The sequence below is a fragment of the Engystomops pustulosus genome, chromosome 4 (genome assembly GCF_040894005.1).
Source record: "Engystomops pustulosus chromosome 4, aEngPut4.maternal, whole genome shotgun sequence".
NCBI classification, from domain to species: Eukaryota; Metazoa; Chordata; class Amphibia; order Anura; family Leptodactylidae; genus Engystomops; species Engystomops pustulosus.
Genome location: NC_092414.1, coordinates 203,616,882 through 203,636,173, shown reverse-complemented (window position 1 = coordinate 203,636,173; position 19,292 = coordinate 203,616,882). Strand labels below are relative to the sequence as shown.

The following is a 19,292-nucleotide window of genomic DNA, read 5'->3' as shown; positions in this document are numbered from 1 at the left end:
ACCTACTGTAGATAGGTCTCTGCAAACCAAAACCTCTGTGTAGCAAGACTCCCATGATATGTGCAGGTGCTGTGTGTGCACTTTTACATAGGACTGCAGGTGGGCCTATTGTATCAAATGACCATTTCTATCCTCAGACCCGAATCATCCTGCCTGGGACTAGTCATAGCTCCAAAACCCCCCATCAGGCTGCGTTCACACGTGGAGTTTACATTGTGTTTACATTGCATTTTGTAATCATTAATGTGGACAGTAATGCAATTCAGCTAATCCCCTCTTCTCAGCTGTTGTAATGAGTGTCAAAACGCAATGAAAACAACCAAAATGCAACTTGTGACCGCAACCCCAGGGCCAGTTCTCATCTGTGTTTTGGCTTCTGTTTTGCAGCTTTTTGAAAAAAAAAAAAAACTTTGTAATTTTAACAGATGTCTGGACTGATACATTAATATCTTAAAACTGATCTGTTAAGGTTATGCATTAAACCTGACACCTAGTTTTCCATTATCAGTAAGATTCCATTTCCCATTAATTTACCGCCATCTTTTTTTATTCCTTCCATCCGCTCAGATAGAAGGTTTAAAGGAAGATGTAAAACGCGATCTGACATTGCAAGTCCATTGAAAAAAAAACAATCCGCTATACATCCGCTTTTACCCAGAACGAAAGCCAATACACAGATGGGGACCTGACTCTTTAAGGGGTTTTCCTACTTAATTTAGGTCCTATCCACAGCCCCTTCATCGCTCCCCGAGACGAGTGGAGCATCCGGATGCACATGGCTGGTCTGCCCTGTTCATCTCTATTGAGCGCCGCACTCTGCAGTCTCCGTCAGCTCCATAGAGATGAATGGGGCAGCCCGGCCATGTGCAGCCGGCTCCTCCGCTCATATGGGTCCGACAGGGGTACTTCAGATCTCCTGTTCTCGTGATCTGTGGGGGTCTCATCACTGATCAGCAAATTATGCCCTATCCTGTGGATAGTGCTTAACTTGTTTTGTGGGAAAACCCGCAGGTTTTAAAAATAATATATTAGGATTGTGAGCCCCATGTTGACAGGGACCATTTTGGAATGCTTTGTGCAGCGCTGTGTAATCTGTAGGCGCTATATAAGTAATTATTATTGCAATTTAAGTGCACAACAACAAATACAGCTCTGCTACATCTTCATATAAAGTTATATGTATATAGTTCTATGCATAGAAAACCCAAGCTGTTCCTGCACCCCACCACCTTCCTGCAGGATACTGTGATCCAAGAGAGAGACAGCGCCCCCTACTGCCTGACTTATAATAACTCACTGAGGGGAGGATAATAGGGAGCAACAGGTGAAACAAGTCTACACATCAGCCCCAATGCCTCCTTGTCTCTTTAACCCTCAATCTGCTGAACAGACTGCAGAGTCACAAGTTACCCCAATAGCTCAGACCCCTAGCATGTGCCCTGAATGGTTAATAGCTGTCTCCTAGCACAGAGCTGAAGTTTAATATGACCCCATCACCCTTGGTGATCACTTTACACAAGGGATCCCTGGGAGTAAAGGTATTTTTTTAGTTTTTTTGGGCCAAAATCTCACATCTGATCAAGTAGCAGAGAAGGTGCTGGGGCTTCCCTCATCATCCATTATTCTACTCATCCACATTGCACCTATTGACCTCTTAAATCAATGGATCCTGCATCATGGAGACCCTGATGTTTGTTGATGGAGTTTACCCGGATTTTTCCTTGCTGAAAGAAGTCCTTCTGCCTCCCTATTTGGAGTCAGAGCCCTCCAAAACTGCGGGGGATCCGCATAGTAATAAGGCGATCACACAGTGTGCACAGCCGCAGTACCGAGATCAAGCACTAGGTGCCGCTGCTGCGCTGAATGAATCTGCACACGCGATGGACTCAGCAGTGCAGTACCACAGACGATCCGGCAGAGGGCGCAGGAGAGGCGGCGCTGGTAAAAGGTGATGATATAATGTTATATAGAAATGTGATAATATAACATGAACTATGACGTCATAAGTCAAAGAAAGTGCTCAAAATAACCACACTGCTTGTGTTGATATGATCTACGGGGATCTCAGAAGTTGGGAACCCCCCACCCCGTTCATAACTTTATGATGTATATGTTATGTATCGCCAACGTTCCAGGGTGTAATGTCTCCTTTAAGGCCTCATGCACACAGCCACGTAACAATGTTGTGCTCTACGGATGCAATGTCATGTTTTTGCATAACCGTGGCATGTTCGGTCAATGTATTGTGACGCTATTCACTGCTGCTATTAAGCGCCATTGTATACGTGTTGGTTTGATCCAACAAACTATTCATTTAACAACCATATTCTACGCCCCAGACCAGGGCAACTGAACGTAACAACAGAGGTAACAGCCATAGCAGCTGCTATGGGGCCTGCAGTGACAGGGGGCCTTGGCATCTGGAGGAGTATTGTCTGTCAATATGCTGAATGTGTGTGTGGTATTGTATCTACGTGTGTATTTGGTGTGTATGTGATTAAATAAATATGTATACTTTTATTAGCGCACAGGGGGCGGGGCTCGGGACGATTGCATATGCGTTTCCAGAGAAGCGGGTTATCAATCGCATGTGTTTCCCGGAAAACGCATATGCGATCGGCCTGAGCTCCATCGTTATGAACGCGACGCTAGCAGAACGTATGAACACGTTTTTAAGCATTCCGTTAAAAAACACATCTGTTTCTGACAGGTTTTACCAATAATCTTAATTAAAACTGATCAAAAACTGATGCGTTTCTGGATGGACTGCTTAAAAAAACGGACCAAAACGGGTTCAGAAGGCCATGTGTGGCATCACCCTCAGGGCGCGTTCACACGTTGCGTTTTGGTCACGTTTTCATTGCGTTTGAAACGCATATACAACAGCTGATGAGAGGTGATTTGCCTAATTACATTACCATTTACGTTTGTAAACGCAATGTTAACGCATGCGTTAACGCGTTGTTAACAGTGATGTGATTAGGCAAATCACCCCTCCTCAGCTGTTGTATATGCGTTTCAAATGCAATGAAAACGCAGGTCAAAACGCAACGTGTGAACGCGCCCTCAGGGCGCGTTCACACGGTGCATTTTGGTTGTGTTTTCATTGCATGTGAAACGCATTACGACAGCTGATGAGAGGTGATTTGCCTAATTACATTACCGTTTACGTTTGTTAACGCATGCGTTTACGATGCGTTTTGTAAATGGAAATGGTAACAGTGATGTAATTAGGCAAATCACCCCTCCTCAGCTGTTGTAATGCGTTTGAAACGCAAACAAAACGCAACGTGTGGACGCGCCCTCGGGGCGCGTTCACACGTTCCGCTATCGTCGCGTTCATAACGCAACGCTAGCGAACAGTGGGCGGGGCTCAGGCCGATCGCATATGCATTTCCCGGGAATAATTAATAACCCGATCGCATGCGTTTCTCTGAAAACGCATATGCGATCGCCCCAAACTCCGCCCCCTGTGCGGAACGTGTGAACGCGCCCTCAATGTTTACCATGTTTTTGGCTGGTTTCACAGCTCCCTACACTTGGTAAACATGGTAAACATTCAAAAAGGCATCCGTTTTTTAATGGTTTGTAAACGCATGCTTTAAAACGGTCCATAAAATGCAACGTGCGGCATCAGCCTTGAAAAGTGTTACCTCAATTCAGAGGCAGCGTTCACACGTGGCGTTTACATTACGTTTTGAAATACAGTACAACAGCCGAGGAAAGGAGATTTGCCTAATGACATTGCTGTTAACATTTGTGTTGACAAATGGGCACGTTCACATGTGGGGATGTGTCTTGCGGCACGCGTTTTAGCTGTTACCAATGTCTCCGCCTTCTGTAAAAGCGATTTTCTTCATTACTGGAAGTCAGGCTGTATTCACACCATGCGTTGCGTTGTGTATTTTGTTGCGTTTTCTTTTGCGCATTCCAAAGGCTTTAGCTTCGCTCACTTGCTGAAGTGACATTGCGCTTCCATTGCATTTGATAAAACACAATTTTACCTCCATGAACGTGGCCTTAGGGCAATGGATGGGAGATATAACGGGAGGAAATGCAGGGGAGCCACAATGTGACTGGATGAGGCGTAGAGCCCTTAGGCGCTGTTCACACCACAATATTCCAGTATTTCTGACAGGAATAATAGTCACCCTCATGACTGCAGCCTGGAAGATGTCCCATAATTGTCTGGAATTTCTTAAAAATTAGGAAAATATTTATAGAAATTAGTTTTTTCCTCCATTTCTGGTGTATGTGAGTCTCAGGGACTGAGCTTTCTTCACCTGCGATACTGCAGTCTCGCCAGCAGGGGGCGGCGCGGTGCTGTTAGCGCCTGATAGCATTGGAGGAGCAGTGCGGGCAGTGTGGTGCTCAGGAGCAGCGGTAAGGACATAGTATGATGGATGCTGCAGGGGAGGACATGGCACATAGCACTCTGCAGTGCTCTCTGTTATCAGCCACTAATGACGTCACCCGCAGGAGTGTCTGTTACACAGTGTTCTGTTACATCCTGTCCTCAGATACATTGTATCCCGGGAAAATAAGTGTCTACATGACTGGAGACTTCCCAGATACTGACCCCTGTATATATCCCCGAATTATATCCCTTCTCAGATCCTAAATGAGGAGCTGTTACATGCAGTATAACCAGTCAGATAAGATGTAATATACAGTATAACCAGTCAGATAAGGTGTAATATACAGTACTACCAGTCAGATAAGGTGCTATATACAGTATAACCAGTCAGATAAGGTGTAATATACAGTATTACCAGTCACATAAGGTGTAATATACAGTATAACCAGTTAGATAAGGTGCTATATACAGTATAACCAGTCAGATAAGGTGCTATATACAGTATAACCAGTCAGATAAGGTGTAATATACAGTATTACCAGTCAGATAAGGTGCTATATACAGTATAACCAGTCAGATAAGGTGTAATATACAGTATTACCAGTCAGATAAGGTGTAATATACAGTATAACCAGTTAGATAAGGTGCTATATACAGTATAACCAGTCAGATAAGGTGTAATATACAGTATTACCAGTCAGATAAGGTGCTATATACAGTATAACCAGTCAGATAAGGTGTTATATACAGTATTACCAGTCAGATAAGGTGTTATATACAGTATTACCAGTCAGATAAGGTGTAATATACAGTATTACCAGTCAGATAAGGTGTTATATGCAGTACTACCAGTCAGATAAGGTGTAATACACAGTATTACCAGTCAGATAAGGTGTAATATACAGTATTACCAGTCAGATAAGGTGTTATATGCAGTACTACCAGTCAGATAAGGTGTAATACACAGTATTACCTGTCAGATAAGGTGTAATATACATTGTTTCTGAACAGATAAGGTGTAATATACAGTGTTACTGGTCTCATGAGGTAATGTATACAGTAATTCCAGTCAGAGAAGATGTTATATACAGAAATACCAGCCAGATGTAGGTGTTATATATGGTGTTTCTGTTCAGATAAGCTGCTATATACAGTACTACCAGTCAGATAAGGTGCTATATACAGTATAACCAGTCAGATAAGGTGTAATATACAGTATAACCAGTCAGATAAGGTGCTATATACAGTATAACCAGTCAGATAAGGTGTTATATACAGTATAACCAGTCATGTAAGGTGCTACATACAGTATTACCAGTTGGATAAGGTGCTATATACCATACTACCAGTTAGATAAGGTGCTGTATACAGTTTTACCAGTCAGATGAGGTGTTATATACAGTGCTACCAGTCAGATAAGGTGCTATATACAGTACGACCAGTTGGTTAAGGTGCTATATACAGAACTACCAGTTGGTTAAGGTGTGGTATCATTGTATCCGCTGTTCCTGCACAGGAGACCCATTTTTGTAGCACAACAAGATAAATGGACATTATATATAATATATATATATATATATATATATTCTCCTTACAATGCAGGCAATTCTGACATACATGAGATACTGCTCGGGTGAGGGTGCATGTGTATTCCGTAGGGACCGGAGCCATATCTAACACTGTACTGCATGGTGAAAGCTGCTGACAGGTTCCCTGTTGTTGGATGTCCATATATTTACTTCCACTATGAACTTACTTAAACAGCTACGATGTGACTTGTTTATCACACAGAGATGTTTTATGCAAGACATTTTCTAATAAATATTATACAGATAAAGGTCAAGGATGGTTAATAATAGTTTCCCCAGTGTCACAATTCCTGATATTAAAAATAGCACAAAGGCAAAAATGTGAAGATAACAAAGCTGAAAAAAAATAAGCTGATCCCTGGTTATCTGCTCCCAGAAAAGCTGGATAATAACCAATATGGCTGCCAGTGCCCCCTACACATCTCTAGATACCTGCACCCACCACTAGGGGAGCACTCTACATCCATATAGTGGTTAGTATTGAACACTTTGTAATGAGCTCCCCCTACAGGCGACTGCAGGAAGTAAAAAAAAAATCTATATAAAAGCTTCCTGTTGTTTCCTTAGAATAATCCAAACCTTTCCAGACACACACAATAGACACATAGAGAGGAGCCCTGGGGTTATTTTGGTTTCTATGAATAATCTAAGTCATGAATGAGGTGATTTTCCCAGTAATTGCATCAGCCCCGTTATTATTTCGTCCTCCCCAGTATAACACTATGGGGCACACGTAGCTTTGTTTTCTTTTGTGATTTGCTGAAGTCGAGACACTTTAGCGGCGCTATGTATGTTTTTAAATTTGCCTTTGTGATACAGGTGTGTTTTTTGTGTCTTTTTTTGTGGGTTTTCAAAAAAAAATTTAGCAACTTTTTAGGTGCATTTATGGAAATAAGTTGTACTTCATTTTGCACCTAAAAAGTCTCTAATTTGCTCAAAAAAAGTTGCAAAACAAATAAAACATCTGTCTTGGAAAGATACATTTAGGAACACAGACACACCCACTGGCTAACGTCTTAAAAAGAACCTGTCATCAGCTTTTGGTCTAATAAACCACTACCAGTATATTGTCAAGTAGTGTAACCCCTATCTTTCATGGCCCAATGTGGTGGCATCATCCGAAAAATGAGATGTAAATTGGTTGTATAAAGCCAAGGAGGAGGAGACAGATGTTCAGGTGGGGAGCTCTGAACGCCTCCTCCTCTGTGATTAAAATCATCTGTAGGAGCAAGCAACTGTACAATTTCAGTTGCCCCTAGACACGACCCTGAAACATCTGACCTTAAGGTCGGATGGCCTCCATCTTGGATTTGTGTGTGATGGCTGTGATGCTGAGTTTCTGTGTCTTTCTGTGGTGCCTGTAGCCCCGCCCCCTGCATGGAGCTCAGAGACAGATACACTGATTACTTCCTGCCAGGACTTCGTGAGCAGAGAGAGAGGCTGCAAACTACAAGCTACAAGGGGATAAGTAATCCGGGGGAAGGGGGATGCAGGCACATGTGGGATGTAGCAGGCTCACAGTGTAAAAGTCTGTCAGCCTCTGTGTATTAGGCATCTCATGCATCTATGATCTGTCTCATCTCTCCTTCTATGTGTCAGTGTGTTAGTACAATGTCAGAAGCCAGATTCAAGTTTATATAAACCTGTACCCTGATAATCTAACTACCTTGTCAGCTCACAGAACTAGATGGATCATAATGTGTCTGCTTAACGAGGCCCTGCCCACACCATGGGATTTTGCAATGACCAGCCTATAGAGTTATTGGAGCTAAAACAGCAATAAATATGGGGTTAAAATGATCTTTATAGTGTAAAAATCACTAGGGGATTGAGATCAGTGATGTCTTTGGATGCAGAACCATCACAATTACAGTGGAAGGCAGTGTTTTAAGACAGGGAGAGCTGGACTTCAGTGTGAAAAATCGACGTCTCCTCGACTTTATACAATCAATTTACAACTCAATTGAAAGTAGATTTTCTGGATGAGAAGACCATACTGGGTCATGAAAGAAACATCATCTAGATGCTGCTCCCCTGTTTGACAACATACTGGCAGTGGTTTATTATGTCAATTTCTGCTGACAGGTTCCCTTTAAGACACTTGTATAGTCACAAAAAAAGCACCTAAAAAGTCCCAAAACATCCCAAAACAGTCAAAAAGAGAAAAAAACAGGTTAAAATAAAGATACATTTCCCCCAATATGTATGTTCATGTCAAGAACCATTAGTTAGGACCTCCATAGTGGAAGCAAAATGGCCGACTCGGCTGCCCCGCTAATGAGGGGCATAGTCCTCAGGTAAGTGCTGTGGCCTACAATATCCCAGGTAAGGCCGCTCGATCTTCTTTCAGTTTTTTTTTGTTCTAGTTTCACTAAAACTTGCCCTTCCGCCATGTGAGATGTCTTCAAGTCTTCTGCCTAACCTGCATCATTTTCTGTTTTTCCTTAGAAGATCTCAAACCTCCGTAAACTTTGACAACTGGTGGCCACCAAGAAACGTCTCTAAAAATTCCTCAAAAATTGGACAGAAAATGTCATGTGTGACAGAAATTTCACAACCCAGTATTATTTTGTTACTGGAGGAAAGCATGAAAACACTACCAAAAATGGAGAGTAACCTAGAAGATGAGAAGGTCTTCAAGAATGGTTGCTCCACAAAGGAGGACCATTTTAGGACTCCTTCCGTAAATGGATATAGGATGACTGAGTGTCCTTCCTCCATGACTGGTAACCCAATGGAGATCTTGAACCTAATTAATATGAAATGCAGCCATCTGAATAAAGACCTGGATTACCGGTGGAGGAACGTTGGTGGTGGGCCTCCCAAGACAGTGAAGGATTTACGTCCCCTGGCTTCTGCCAAAGCACCACTAAAGGTCCAAGACTCCAAACTCAGAAGTCCCATTGAAAATGGTGGCCTGTTGTCTAAAGATCGAAACTCAAGTACTTCAAGTGGAGTATCATCTGTGGATGGAGGTGGAGATCAAAGTGGAGACAGTTCCTTGCTGAACACATCCACGGAATATGCGGCGTGTGTCAGAAAGACCCCTCGAAAGCAAAGGACACCAATGAAAGGTGTAGAGAAACAGGATCCCTTGTTCCAGGGTGTTGAATTTCAGATGCATCTTTGTTTCGAGAAGGAGAAGTGTGATGAATGTCAACTCATTATGACTTCCTGTTACAGGTATGGATCATGAATAATAGACGATGTACCAGGATTTTAGGTACTCCAAGTACACTGGAGTCATGTGTAACATCCCCACAGTGTATGGTGGCAACCTTCTACTAGGAACAGAGTGGCTGGCATGAGGGTACCATAGCTGCAGGTGTCACAGTTAGTCCTGGCCTAGTGTAGGCCTCATCCACACCTGTCAGGGCCAGCAGGGTGAAGCAAAAAGAGGGAGAGGCTGTGGGTCAGAAATACTCTCTGAGGACAAGCAGGGCTATTAGTTGGCTGGATGTGGCAGGTTAATAGTCCTCTAGTTAGCAGGAACCAGTAGTACCTCAGCCTGTAACAGTGGTTAGCTAGGCTGGAATCCGTCTCCATGGAGCCATACTGGCTCTGCTGCATCAGCAGCACAACAACAACCGCAATAAGTAGCTCTCTAGAGTAAATAATTAGAGACCCAGAATTCCAAAGCTGAACTTGTATGTATAGACTTTTAGAACTCTGTCAGTAAGATTTTGAGAGGCCACAAAATACAATTAAACAATTGTTACAATATAGCAATACCTGATGGCTAAGAAGGTAAATATTGAGGACAATATAAATGGGTTACCCAGCCATAAAGACGCTACAAGCTTAAAGGTGGTATAGAGAGGACTGGCCAGAACCTCTCCAAACAACCAGGAAGTTATCTAGGTGCAGGCCAGTCTTACAGAACAATGCTGTGCTCCGTGCATCAATATAAAGTACAATAAATCAAATTGGCACACAATAAATAAATGTAAAAATCCTCTACATCGTCTAATTGACCTTATGGATTATTTTAAGTTGTAGACGAAGTAAAAGAAAACGGACAAAATCCAGACTCCGATTTAAGTCAACATCTCTGTCCAGTGGCTCAGAAGATGATCAGATGCATGTATCCTCCTCAAGTACGTATCCCTATAACCTACTATTATCCACACTCACCACTATACAGTTACCATGTAGGAGTCCCAGGTAAGGTCTACATAGGGGTTTTTTTTTAGAGTATAAAAGGGGTATAGTTCTTCAGGACTCCACATCAGACCCACAATGCAGATTAGTCCTATATAAAGAATCCAGTCCCCAAATTAATCCCACATATTTATGCATACTAGATTGACAATGTTAATTGAGATTACGAATCAGAACCCTAAGTGAACTCTAACGGACTCCAGAACGGACATCCTATTCTCAGTCCGGCCCTAGTCCACACTCCCTCAGATAATGTAACTCTAGACAAACCCCTTTAACTCTATTTAGACACAAGTCCAGATCACCTAAAACAACTCGGACCCAAGTCCAGATCACTTAAAACAACTCGGACCCAGGGCCAGAACACCTAAAACAACTCGGACCCAAGTCCAGATCACTTAAAACAACTCGGACCCAGGGCCAGAACACCTAAAACAACTCGGACCCAAGTCCAGATCACTTAAAACAACTCGGACCCAGGGCCAAATCACCTAAAACAACTCGGACCCAGGGCCAGATCACCTAAAACAACTCGGACCCAGGGCCAGATCACCTAAAACAACTCGGACCCAGGGCCAGATCACCTAAAACAACTCGGACCCAGGGCCAGATCACCTAAAACAACTCGGACCCAGGGCCAGATCACCTAAAACAACTCGGACCCAGGGCCAGATCACCTATGTCAATGCAGACCTCAGAACAGCCCCCTTTATTACGCATACTCTAGACAAAACCCCCCAAATCACTCCTGACCTGAACTCCAAAATTAACTCAGAAGGCAAATAACCCCTTCAAATTAAGAAGAATCTAAAACCAGACCCCATTTATTTCCTCTAAAACCTCCTACACCTGACTAAAACTGAATTGTACATTCCAAGGCAGGTCATTAAATAAAGACTGATCCAAGTTCAGATACTGAACCTAACTAAGACCCCTGACCAGATCCCTCACACTACGTCAAACTGAAGATAAAACCCCAAAATACCCCGATCTGGCTAAACTCCCTTAAGACCCAAAACAATACTACAGATAAGATCCTCTGAATGGACTTAGATCCCAGCCGAGACCCTGTAAATAAACTCAGACCCAATACCAGACGCCTAACATACCTAAGGCCAAAGTTAAGAGCCCTAAATTAACTTCATTAAGATTCCCTGATTTCACTTAGATCCCAGACCAGCCCACCCTGTAGTCATGATAGATCATGTCAGAGCCCAGTATGGCAGTGCTCAGAGTAGTGGCCCCGGGGTAGTAGAGGGATATTTATATCCAGGAGTATCGTCATACAAATTGTTTTATTGTATGTGTAGAAAGTAAACGCTGTGCATCCTGTAAGACCCAGAAGACACCACTGTGGAGGGATGCGGAGGATGGGACGCCGCTCTGTAATGCCTGTGGCATCAGGTAATGTGTAACTCTGCACGATAGTGAATGTGGTAGAAACATAAATATATATAACATATATATAACATCTCCTGCAGTTTTTTATTATTTTGCATTTACAAGGTATCATGTCCATGGGAGGTGGAAGCTGTAATTTCCTGGCTGGGTGGTCGGTCGTCTTCACAATTCACTTCTCTTCTAAATAAGTCTTTGCTACATTTCATCTACAAAGGGAGAGGTTTTGGCTCGGGACGGCCCACCTCACCCCAACCTTTTTTTATTTTTTATCTTTTTTATATTTATGACTTGTTGAAGCCTCAGCAGAGATCTACAGAAATATATTTCTCATGCGACTCCTGCCCACTCAGTCTTTCCACATGGAGCTGGAAATCTTCCCACATTCCTCGGCGTTGCACGGGAATTCCCACTTAGCACGTGCAACTAACTTTTTCCACTGGATTTGAGATGAAATATCGGATACCAAAACATCTCCAAAACACATGCCCGATGCTGGATCCCAGTCACCTCTTCATGTGTATAGTGTTATCTACCGAAATCCCCAACTCTGCTGCTCCATAAATGTAGAGCCTTGGGGGAACCGATTTGCCTCTGTAGAGGTGTATTCTAACCTGGGGGGTGCAGCCTGATTCTCCCATGACTTTGTGAGAACGTGCTGAGGCTTCACTCTCTCTGTTACTGATACATGATGAAAATCAAGAATCATTGGAAAATTATTAGACTTCATTCCAATGATATGGTGGGATATAGTTACTTCAGCATCTTCCACTACTGAGATATCTGGGACACTATTGACTATTTATACCTAGACCTGCACCCATCACAGTGTCCTGAGTGTCCACAGGGTCCGGTAGGTCTCCCGGTTAGGGGCCATTGCCTCATGATAGCAAATTGGGAGCCTAGGAGGTCAGTCAGCGTTGGATTGGGTTAACATGGGACCACCAGATATAAGGTTTCGATGGCCCACCCTACATCAGCCTCCAAATTAGGTTGTCTTCTGCTTTATCCATGGAGTCCAGTATTAGGTTAGAGCCTGGGCCCACCTGAGGATCCTCTGGTACTATGTTGGGCTGGTCCGATACTGATGTCACCACTTCTTTTCTATGGTCAAACTTCCAGTTACAAAACTGCCCTCACTCTCCTACTACTAGATTCTTTATATATTGACATCCAAATATTTATGTTGATCCAGAGAACATTCTTAAGATTCTGGATGAGTCGTTGCTGCGCCCTCACACTAATTTTAGCTGCTCCTGGGAAGATCTGAACTGTTCCTAGTCTCCTAGTCATCATTGCTATTAGTCCATTAAGACTCATGGCTAAGCTGTAAGTCCCTGCCGGTAGCCCATGGGAGCCAGTACGGCTAATTGGCCGCAGGGGACCCCAATGACGGCACTTATTTCACTTCCCGATGCCTATCCAGAAATTATGGAAAAACCCTTTTATATGTTTTCCATGTAAAATAAAAAATATCTTCAAAAACCCCTCCCCCCCCATTCAGTTTTTATTGTCATTTTAATTCTACCCAGCTGTATCCCTGAAAATTTTGAGTCTAAATAAACCCTTCTGGAACTCCAAACCATAACTCCAAACCTTTTAAAGGGTTTTATGTCCCCTGTCCATTTCTTTTCACTAACTAGAGATAAGCGGACCCAATGTTTGGGTTCGGCCGCCTGACCCGGACATATTACCGGATTAGCGGCAGAACAGCCAATCCGGCAAATGGACGCCCCTTACGACTAGCCATGCTTGTGATTGTCCAGGGCTAGTTGTTAGGGGTGTCCATTTGCTGGATTGGCTTTTCAGCCGCCAATAGGGCCGTATGTCCATGTCACCGAGTTCGTTCATCTCTACTAATAACCTAATCGATACAATGTACTTAATCAACAGAGTATCTGTAAACAAGATTGATTCTGGGCGTAAATTTGCTGGATTGGCTGCATCCCGAGACCCATACTTAAAGTGCAGGTCCACTCATTTCTACTCCTCAACAACGGGCAGCCAATTGTCTCCAGCCTGTGTCACAGGGCATGCTGGGGGTTGTAGTCTTGTTATATAATTCATTATCCTGTTAGATTTTGCACATTTTCCTGCTATCCCATGATACCGCACAATCACTTGTAAGTTACTGTTCTCTTAGGTCTCTGAATTCTTGGCATATTCCCAGATGAGACGCTGCCCCGCAGGCTCGCTCCTGCCAAAATGCCTTGTACTGAAGTCTGGATCCTTCTGTAAAAGATTGTTTGTAGTAACGGCTGTATGTGTTTTTGGTTGTCAGGAGCCCAGTTTAGGATTTTTAATCTTTTTTTTTCAATTTTTTTTTTACCCATCCTGTCTGATGGAACAATTCTAGATATAAATACACTGAATTTATCTTTATGAGAAAATTTATATTCCCCATCACTAGTTTCACTTCTTCCCCCGGAGAAGTTACTGGGCCCACTGTTCCTTTTCTTAGTGGATGTGTCATAAGTCATTGGGTTGTTGACTTTGATTTTGTAAACTCTTAAATGTCACTCAGAGCCGTTTCATTATCTGCCTCTAGCGCAGCAGGAAGTCACAGCACCATCTGATCCTCCCAGTAGTGGATTAAAATGTAGGCAGTAGTCTGGGACCCAAGCCTTCAAGGGGGTCCATGGCCACCAAAACCACCCACCAAATTTTATACTTTGAAAGACCTTTCACCCATGAAATCCTCTTATATCTGTTCCTGCTCTCAGTACACAAGAGCCATTTCTGGACCTTTTAAGGTCCTACAATGGTCCTGAAACCACAGATGGGACACATCCTCCATTTCCCAAGAAGCTGGTCTTATCTTCTTCTGGATCCTCCACTCAAAGACTGACTTGGATCTAAATGGAGGGGTCATTAATGCATTGGTATCTGGTCACCGCAGTGTATGGGGGTTGTATTTAGGCAGTTTATAATGACATTAATTGTTGTGTAATATTACAGAAGGTACCAGGCATGGTGCCATCAACATTCGGCCACCTACACTGCCTTGGGGGTATTGGAAACCGATCTATATATTTATTTAGGCTGGCCTTTCGTCTGTGTTGACGAACCGGTTTGTATCCGGTTAATAGTCTCTTTGTATCCTGCTTTTGACTATTGACAAAGCGAGGATTGTAACTTTTATATCTGTGTCGCCAATATTGGGTAAGTGATTACGTCCTATCCGCTATGTGTAAGAGTCAGTCAATGCCCTCCATTCATGCTGTACACTTATTCATCCCTTATTCCAGGTACAAGAAATACGGCTTGAGATGTGGCCAATGCTGGAACATCCCAAAGAAAGATGGGAAATCGTGCTCCCGATACTGCGCATGTGGTGGGATGTTCAGAGCCCCCTTTTGAAATCAGGTAACTTTATGCAGCGTAAACACTGGGGCATGGGTAATAGAAACATGTATTCAATGATTGTTTGATAAATTGTATCCTTTATTAGACATTTTATCTGATTGGACAAGCTGAAAACAAGTCTGTGCAATATGGCAAGGCAGTCTCCTGTATAGCAATGCTTATAGTCACCTATGGAGACGGTGTTAAGGTCTGGTGTAGGGCCGACATTGACTAAAACCATACAGTCATACAGCATGAAATCTCATGAGCACCCATCACTAGAGCGGACTCGACGGTCTTGTTTGAGTTTGCCGTTTTGGGTTTGGCCCTCTGACCCCAACATATTGCCGGATTGGCCAGTCTATCACATTGACGCCCATAGAAACAAAACATAGCTATGATTGGCCAGGGGATGTCCCACCGGCCAATCATATCCAAGGCTAGTTTGCAGGGGCACCAATTTGCTGGATATGTCTGGGTCAGGTGGCCAAACCCAACCATCGGGTCCCCTAATCTCTATCCTTGACCTATGAGATTGCAAATTAATGCTTTGTTTGGTATGGAAAATATTTTCATAGATCTTCTATTTTATTAGTTTTAATAAAAACTAGTGGCCTACTTCAGAAACTCCCTGTTCCTAAGTTCTGGGTGGGTGGTCTTTTCTAATCTAAGACCCCTCTATCTGACAGTTGAGAGCCCCCGTAACCTACTGGAGGTTGAAACTAATGGTAAGTTAGAGAATGGTTATATTTTTGGGAATGATAAGGGTTAAAGAAACAAAAAATGCAATTGCACCAAACCCAGAGAAAGCCACAACTATTATAGGAAGAAACTAGCTGTGAGTGCCGTAACTACAGGGGTAGCAACCATAGCAGCTGCTACGGGGCCCGCAGTGTCAGAGCGCCTGACTTCTAGAGTATTGGGTGTGTATTGGGGTGTCTATATACTGTATGTGTGTGTATATGCTGTATGTTTGTCTGTGGTATTGTATGTATGTGTTTATTTACTATATGCATGGGCGTAAGTACAGTGGTAGCAGCCATAGCACCTGCTACGGGCCCGCAGTATCAGTGGGCCCCGGAATCTGGGATGTCTATATACTGTGTGTATGTATATGCTGTATGATTGTGGTATTGTATGTATGTATATATGTGTGTATTTACTGTATGCAGGGGCATAACTACAACCATAGCAGCTGATATGGAGCCTGCAGTGTCAAGGGACCTGGTTACTGGAGTATTGGGTGTTTATTGGGGCTTCTATACTGTATATGTGTGTGTATGCTGTATGTTTGTATGTGGTATTGTATGTATGTATGTATGTATGTGTGTATTTGCTATATGCAGGGGCATAACTACAGTGGAAGCAGCCATAGCAGCTGCTACAGGGCCCGCAGTGTCAGGGGGCCCCGTCATCGGACCTGACACTCTAAAGAATGGAGGATGTGCACCACTATATACATACGATGCTGCACATTATACAGCAAAATATATTATATAACATATATGTGATGTATATATGTTGTATCTGTGATGTGATGTGTATATGCTATATGTGTATACACTGTGTGTATATATTCTGTACATGTATATATGGCCCTGTATGTGTGTGTATATGCTCTATATGTGTGCGATTGTAACTTACATGTGTATACAATTATGTATATTTTTAAAGGGGGGGGGGGGGAAGGCCCCATTCAGAAGTCTGCTATGAGGCCCCGCCTCTCCAAATTACGCCCCTGCTGTAGGTCATCCTTAAACACTTGCACATGCTCAGTATTCTTCTATATCCTCTCCCACATTCAGCCTATGTAATCTGATATTTCTCTTTCTATCTCAGGCTCCCATTACTGCTTTGTGGTCCCTCGCTGCTGCTGCTGCTGCTGTTTCAAATATGAAATCGGGCGGAAAAACCACATGAAAAAAAAAAAGCAAATGAAATGTTTTCATGTCATGTTAATTCTATTAATAAAGTTAATTTATATTGTTATAAATCCTTCTTCTTCTGGGTTGATGAGAAATTCTTTTTAAACCTTCCAATTTTTTTTTTTTACAGTAACAGCACTGCAGTTTCATCCTAGTGCTGAAACGGGTCTGAGCTGCATTACCAGGTGTGGCCTAAGGATAAGGGTGGCGCCCTTTCTAATTTCTCGGTAAAACCTTAATATTGGTTATTGGAGGTTTTTTTTTTAATAACTATACGCCTGATCGATTCATGAAAAATCCTTAAAAAATCATTTACAAAAAAAAATTAAAAAAAATCCTGGCAAAATATTTTAAAGGAATGTTTAATTCCGCTCCGTCTATGTAGAAAGTGCAACGGTGCACATTGCTTTGTATGTTAAACCAAGGGATTAAAACAAATAGTGGAAGCTTGAGTATAAGAGCAGCGCTAATAGTCCACCGTACGCCGCTCCCATCTTCTCGGCACCGTTGCCGGTTTCGCTGGATAGTTTGCTGATATCAATCTCTGGAACTGCAACATAAAAACAATGTTAGGATTTGCATAGGGAGTAGAAAAAGTCAGTCTGGATTTGCTTTGCCTTCCATCTTTCGAGGGGAGGTTATACACATTACTCATGATCGAATGATCGCCCGGTACGTGATCATTCGGTGGATTTGGCCATACAAATCTTGGAGGTAGAGTCGTTCGTGCTGCTCATAACGTAATGTACAATGTTCTTGGTTCCTAGGTTCATTGGTTTTTTTTTCCTAACCAAGAACGTTCTCTCCTCCAGCAATCGGAGAAAATTTCTCACATGGCCAACTTCTACGATGGACTGTCCTTAGTCTGTCCACAATTTGGTTTATTGTGTACAAACCAAATAATGGGGCAGATTTACTTACCTCGTCTAGTCGCGATCCCCAATTTCGGACGGTCCGACGAGGATGAAGTCTGGCGCGATTCATGATCGTGTGCTCGAGTTCCTGCATCCGTCGCTTCTGCGCCGAGGTCCGCCGGAGTTCACCTGCTTCTTCCCGGTGCTTGTAAGTGCGTGCCTTGCGACACAATTCTAAATGTTAAATCTTGCGCGTCGTCTGAATCCTTTTGGGTTGTTCGACAGCCCACCCCCCAATTTCTGTCGCGTGGAAGACGGCGCCGATGCACCAAAATCCGAGTGCGTGCAATACAATTCCCGGCGCGATGTGGCGAAAAACAGAAATCATCTGGAAACCCCATGAAAATGCACCGTACGGACCCTTAGTAAATGTGCCCCAATATGTTTCCACCCCATGGACCCATCCACAGATCTCTTTGAGCTGCCTATAAAATATATCGGGCCGAATGTTGTTTAAGGTTTGTCAAAATTGGGGTTTGGGTTAGCGTGAAGAGGCAGTCTATTACACAGCTCCTAGGACATCCTGTGACCACTAGTACATAAAGCTAAGGGTATGTCCTAGTCAGTAGTGGATTATTATATAAGGCATTTGGGTAGCCACCTAAACAACCCACCAAATTTTATATTCGCTTATGAAATCCTTGTTCCTGCTCTAAATAGACGGCTACATGAGCCATTTCAAGACCTTTGAAGGCCATGAAACTACAGATTTGAAGGCAGCAGGTCCAATTCTAGTACCAGACTTGTAGGGGCTATAATATTCATACACCCCAGGCAGTCTTAATCCCCCCCTGGTGGTGGTCAATCTACAGCAAGCCACATGGTTGGATAAGGGACCCCCCTCACCCCACCCCAAGCTATATTGACTTTATGAATATTTGTCCAGGTCTATCTTCCCCATAGACACTTACCGATCTCTGGTTCAGTTACAGTAATTTTCTGCTTTCGCATCTGGATTCCATGTTGGTTCTGTGCGATGCAGATGTAAAATCCTTCATGCGCTTTCTTCACATCCTTAATGTGAATGGTGCGGTTATCATGGTCATATTGAACTTGGAGCGAGGGGGTGTGCCAACTATAGGTTGCAGGGGGCACAGCGTCTGCTTCACACACCAGTGTCACATTGTCCCCTTCCATTACGGAGTCTGAAGGGTGAACTATGATGGGGGATATCACCGGCTCATCTGCATGTAAGAAACATAAAACATAATCATGTTAAAGTTGAGGAGGAATGACCTTTGATGTCAGCCGAGAGGTTTTCTGAGGAATCTCTGGTGGCTTTGGGTTGTCCCTTACGGGTTACAATTATATGTGAGAATTTTTGTTTATTAAATGTTAGAAAGTCTAAAAATAACCCCCCCCCTTTACTAGAATGACTTTGTAGCTCTTACCTTCTCACCCTAGTCAATAGACTCTCATTCAGACAAACCAGTTCCCTACACTGTGCTGAGGAGACCCAACCAGGTCGAAACAGTGCTGTCTACGGTTGTGAGTCTGTTCCTCCTGGAATAGAGATACTGGTTTGGCTTAATCCAACACCATGATTTTAGACTTCTTTTAGGTCATACTTGGTGTTAAGGGGGCTGCCTTTCAAGGTAGCAAG

The 19,292-nt window shown here is 43.1% G+C and overlaps 3 protein-coding genes across 6 annotated transcripts in view; 1 reads left to right on the top strand and 2 right to left on the bottom strand.

Moving 5' to 3' along the window:
- Nucleotides 1-19,292, bottom strand: part of PDE4A (phosphodiesterase 4A) — an 873,456-nt gene that overhangs the window by 497,240 nt on the left and 356,924 nt on the right. The gene's annotated exons all lie outside the window — the stretch shown is intronic.
- ZGLP1 (zinc finger GATA like protein 1) lies at nucleotides 1,133-16,749 on the top strand. 2 transcript variants are annotated; one of them, XM_072149477.1, is made up of 6 exons: nucleotides 1,133-1,948; nucleotides 8,398-9,129; nucleotides 9,940-10,043; nucleotides 11,418-11,511; nucleotides 14,754-14,871; nucleotides 16,690-16,749. In XM_072149477.1, exons 1-5 carry the CDS (start codon nucleotides 1,677-1,679, stop codon nucleotides 14,863-14,865), a joined length of 1,314 nt encoding a protein of 437 aa, XP_072005578.1. In that variant the 5' UTR covers nucleotides 1,133-1,676; the 3' UTR covers nucleotides 14,866-14,871; nucleotides 16,690-16,749. The 2 variants fall into 2 exon arrangements, with proteins under 2 accessions (XP_072005578.1, XP_072005577.1); XM_072149476.1 differs by having other exon boundaries at nucleotides 1,144-1,948; nucleotides 8,395-9,129.
- Nucleotides 14,929-19,292, bottom strand: part of LOC140128094 (intercellular adhesion molecule 5-like) — a 20,787-nt gene continuing 16,423 nt past the window's right edge. Inside the window, exons 4-5 of the mRNA XM_072149478.1 lie at nucleotides 18,601-18,873; nucleotides 14,929-17,325 (exon numbers count right to left, since the gene is read on the bottom strand). Of these exons, the coding sequence (XP_072005579.1) occupies nucleotides 17,204-17,325; nucleotides 18,601-18,873 (395 nt within the window). The 3' untranslated portion in view covers nucleotides 14,929-17,203. The remainder of the gene's footprint in view (nucleotides 17,326-18,600; nucleotides 18,874-19,292) is intronic.

Bases quoted from the DNA above. Each gene is read 5' to 3' on its own strand.
- ZGLP1 (XM_072149476.1), top strand. From the start codon at position 1,677: ATGGAGACCCTGATGTTTGTTGATGGAGTTTACCCGGATTTTTCCTTG. The intron at 1,949-8,394 runs GTGATGATATAA...GTTTTTCCTTAG, and splicing joins AGAGGCGGCGCTGGTAAAAG to AAGATCTCAAACCTCCGTAA. The intron at 11,512-14,753 runs GTAATGTGTAAC...CCCTTATTCCAG, and splicing joins TGTAATGCCTGTGGCATCAG to GTACAAGAAATACGGCTTGA.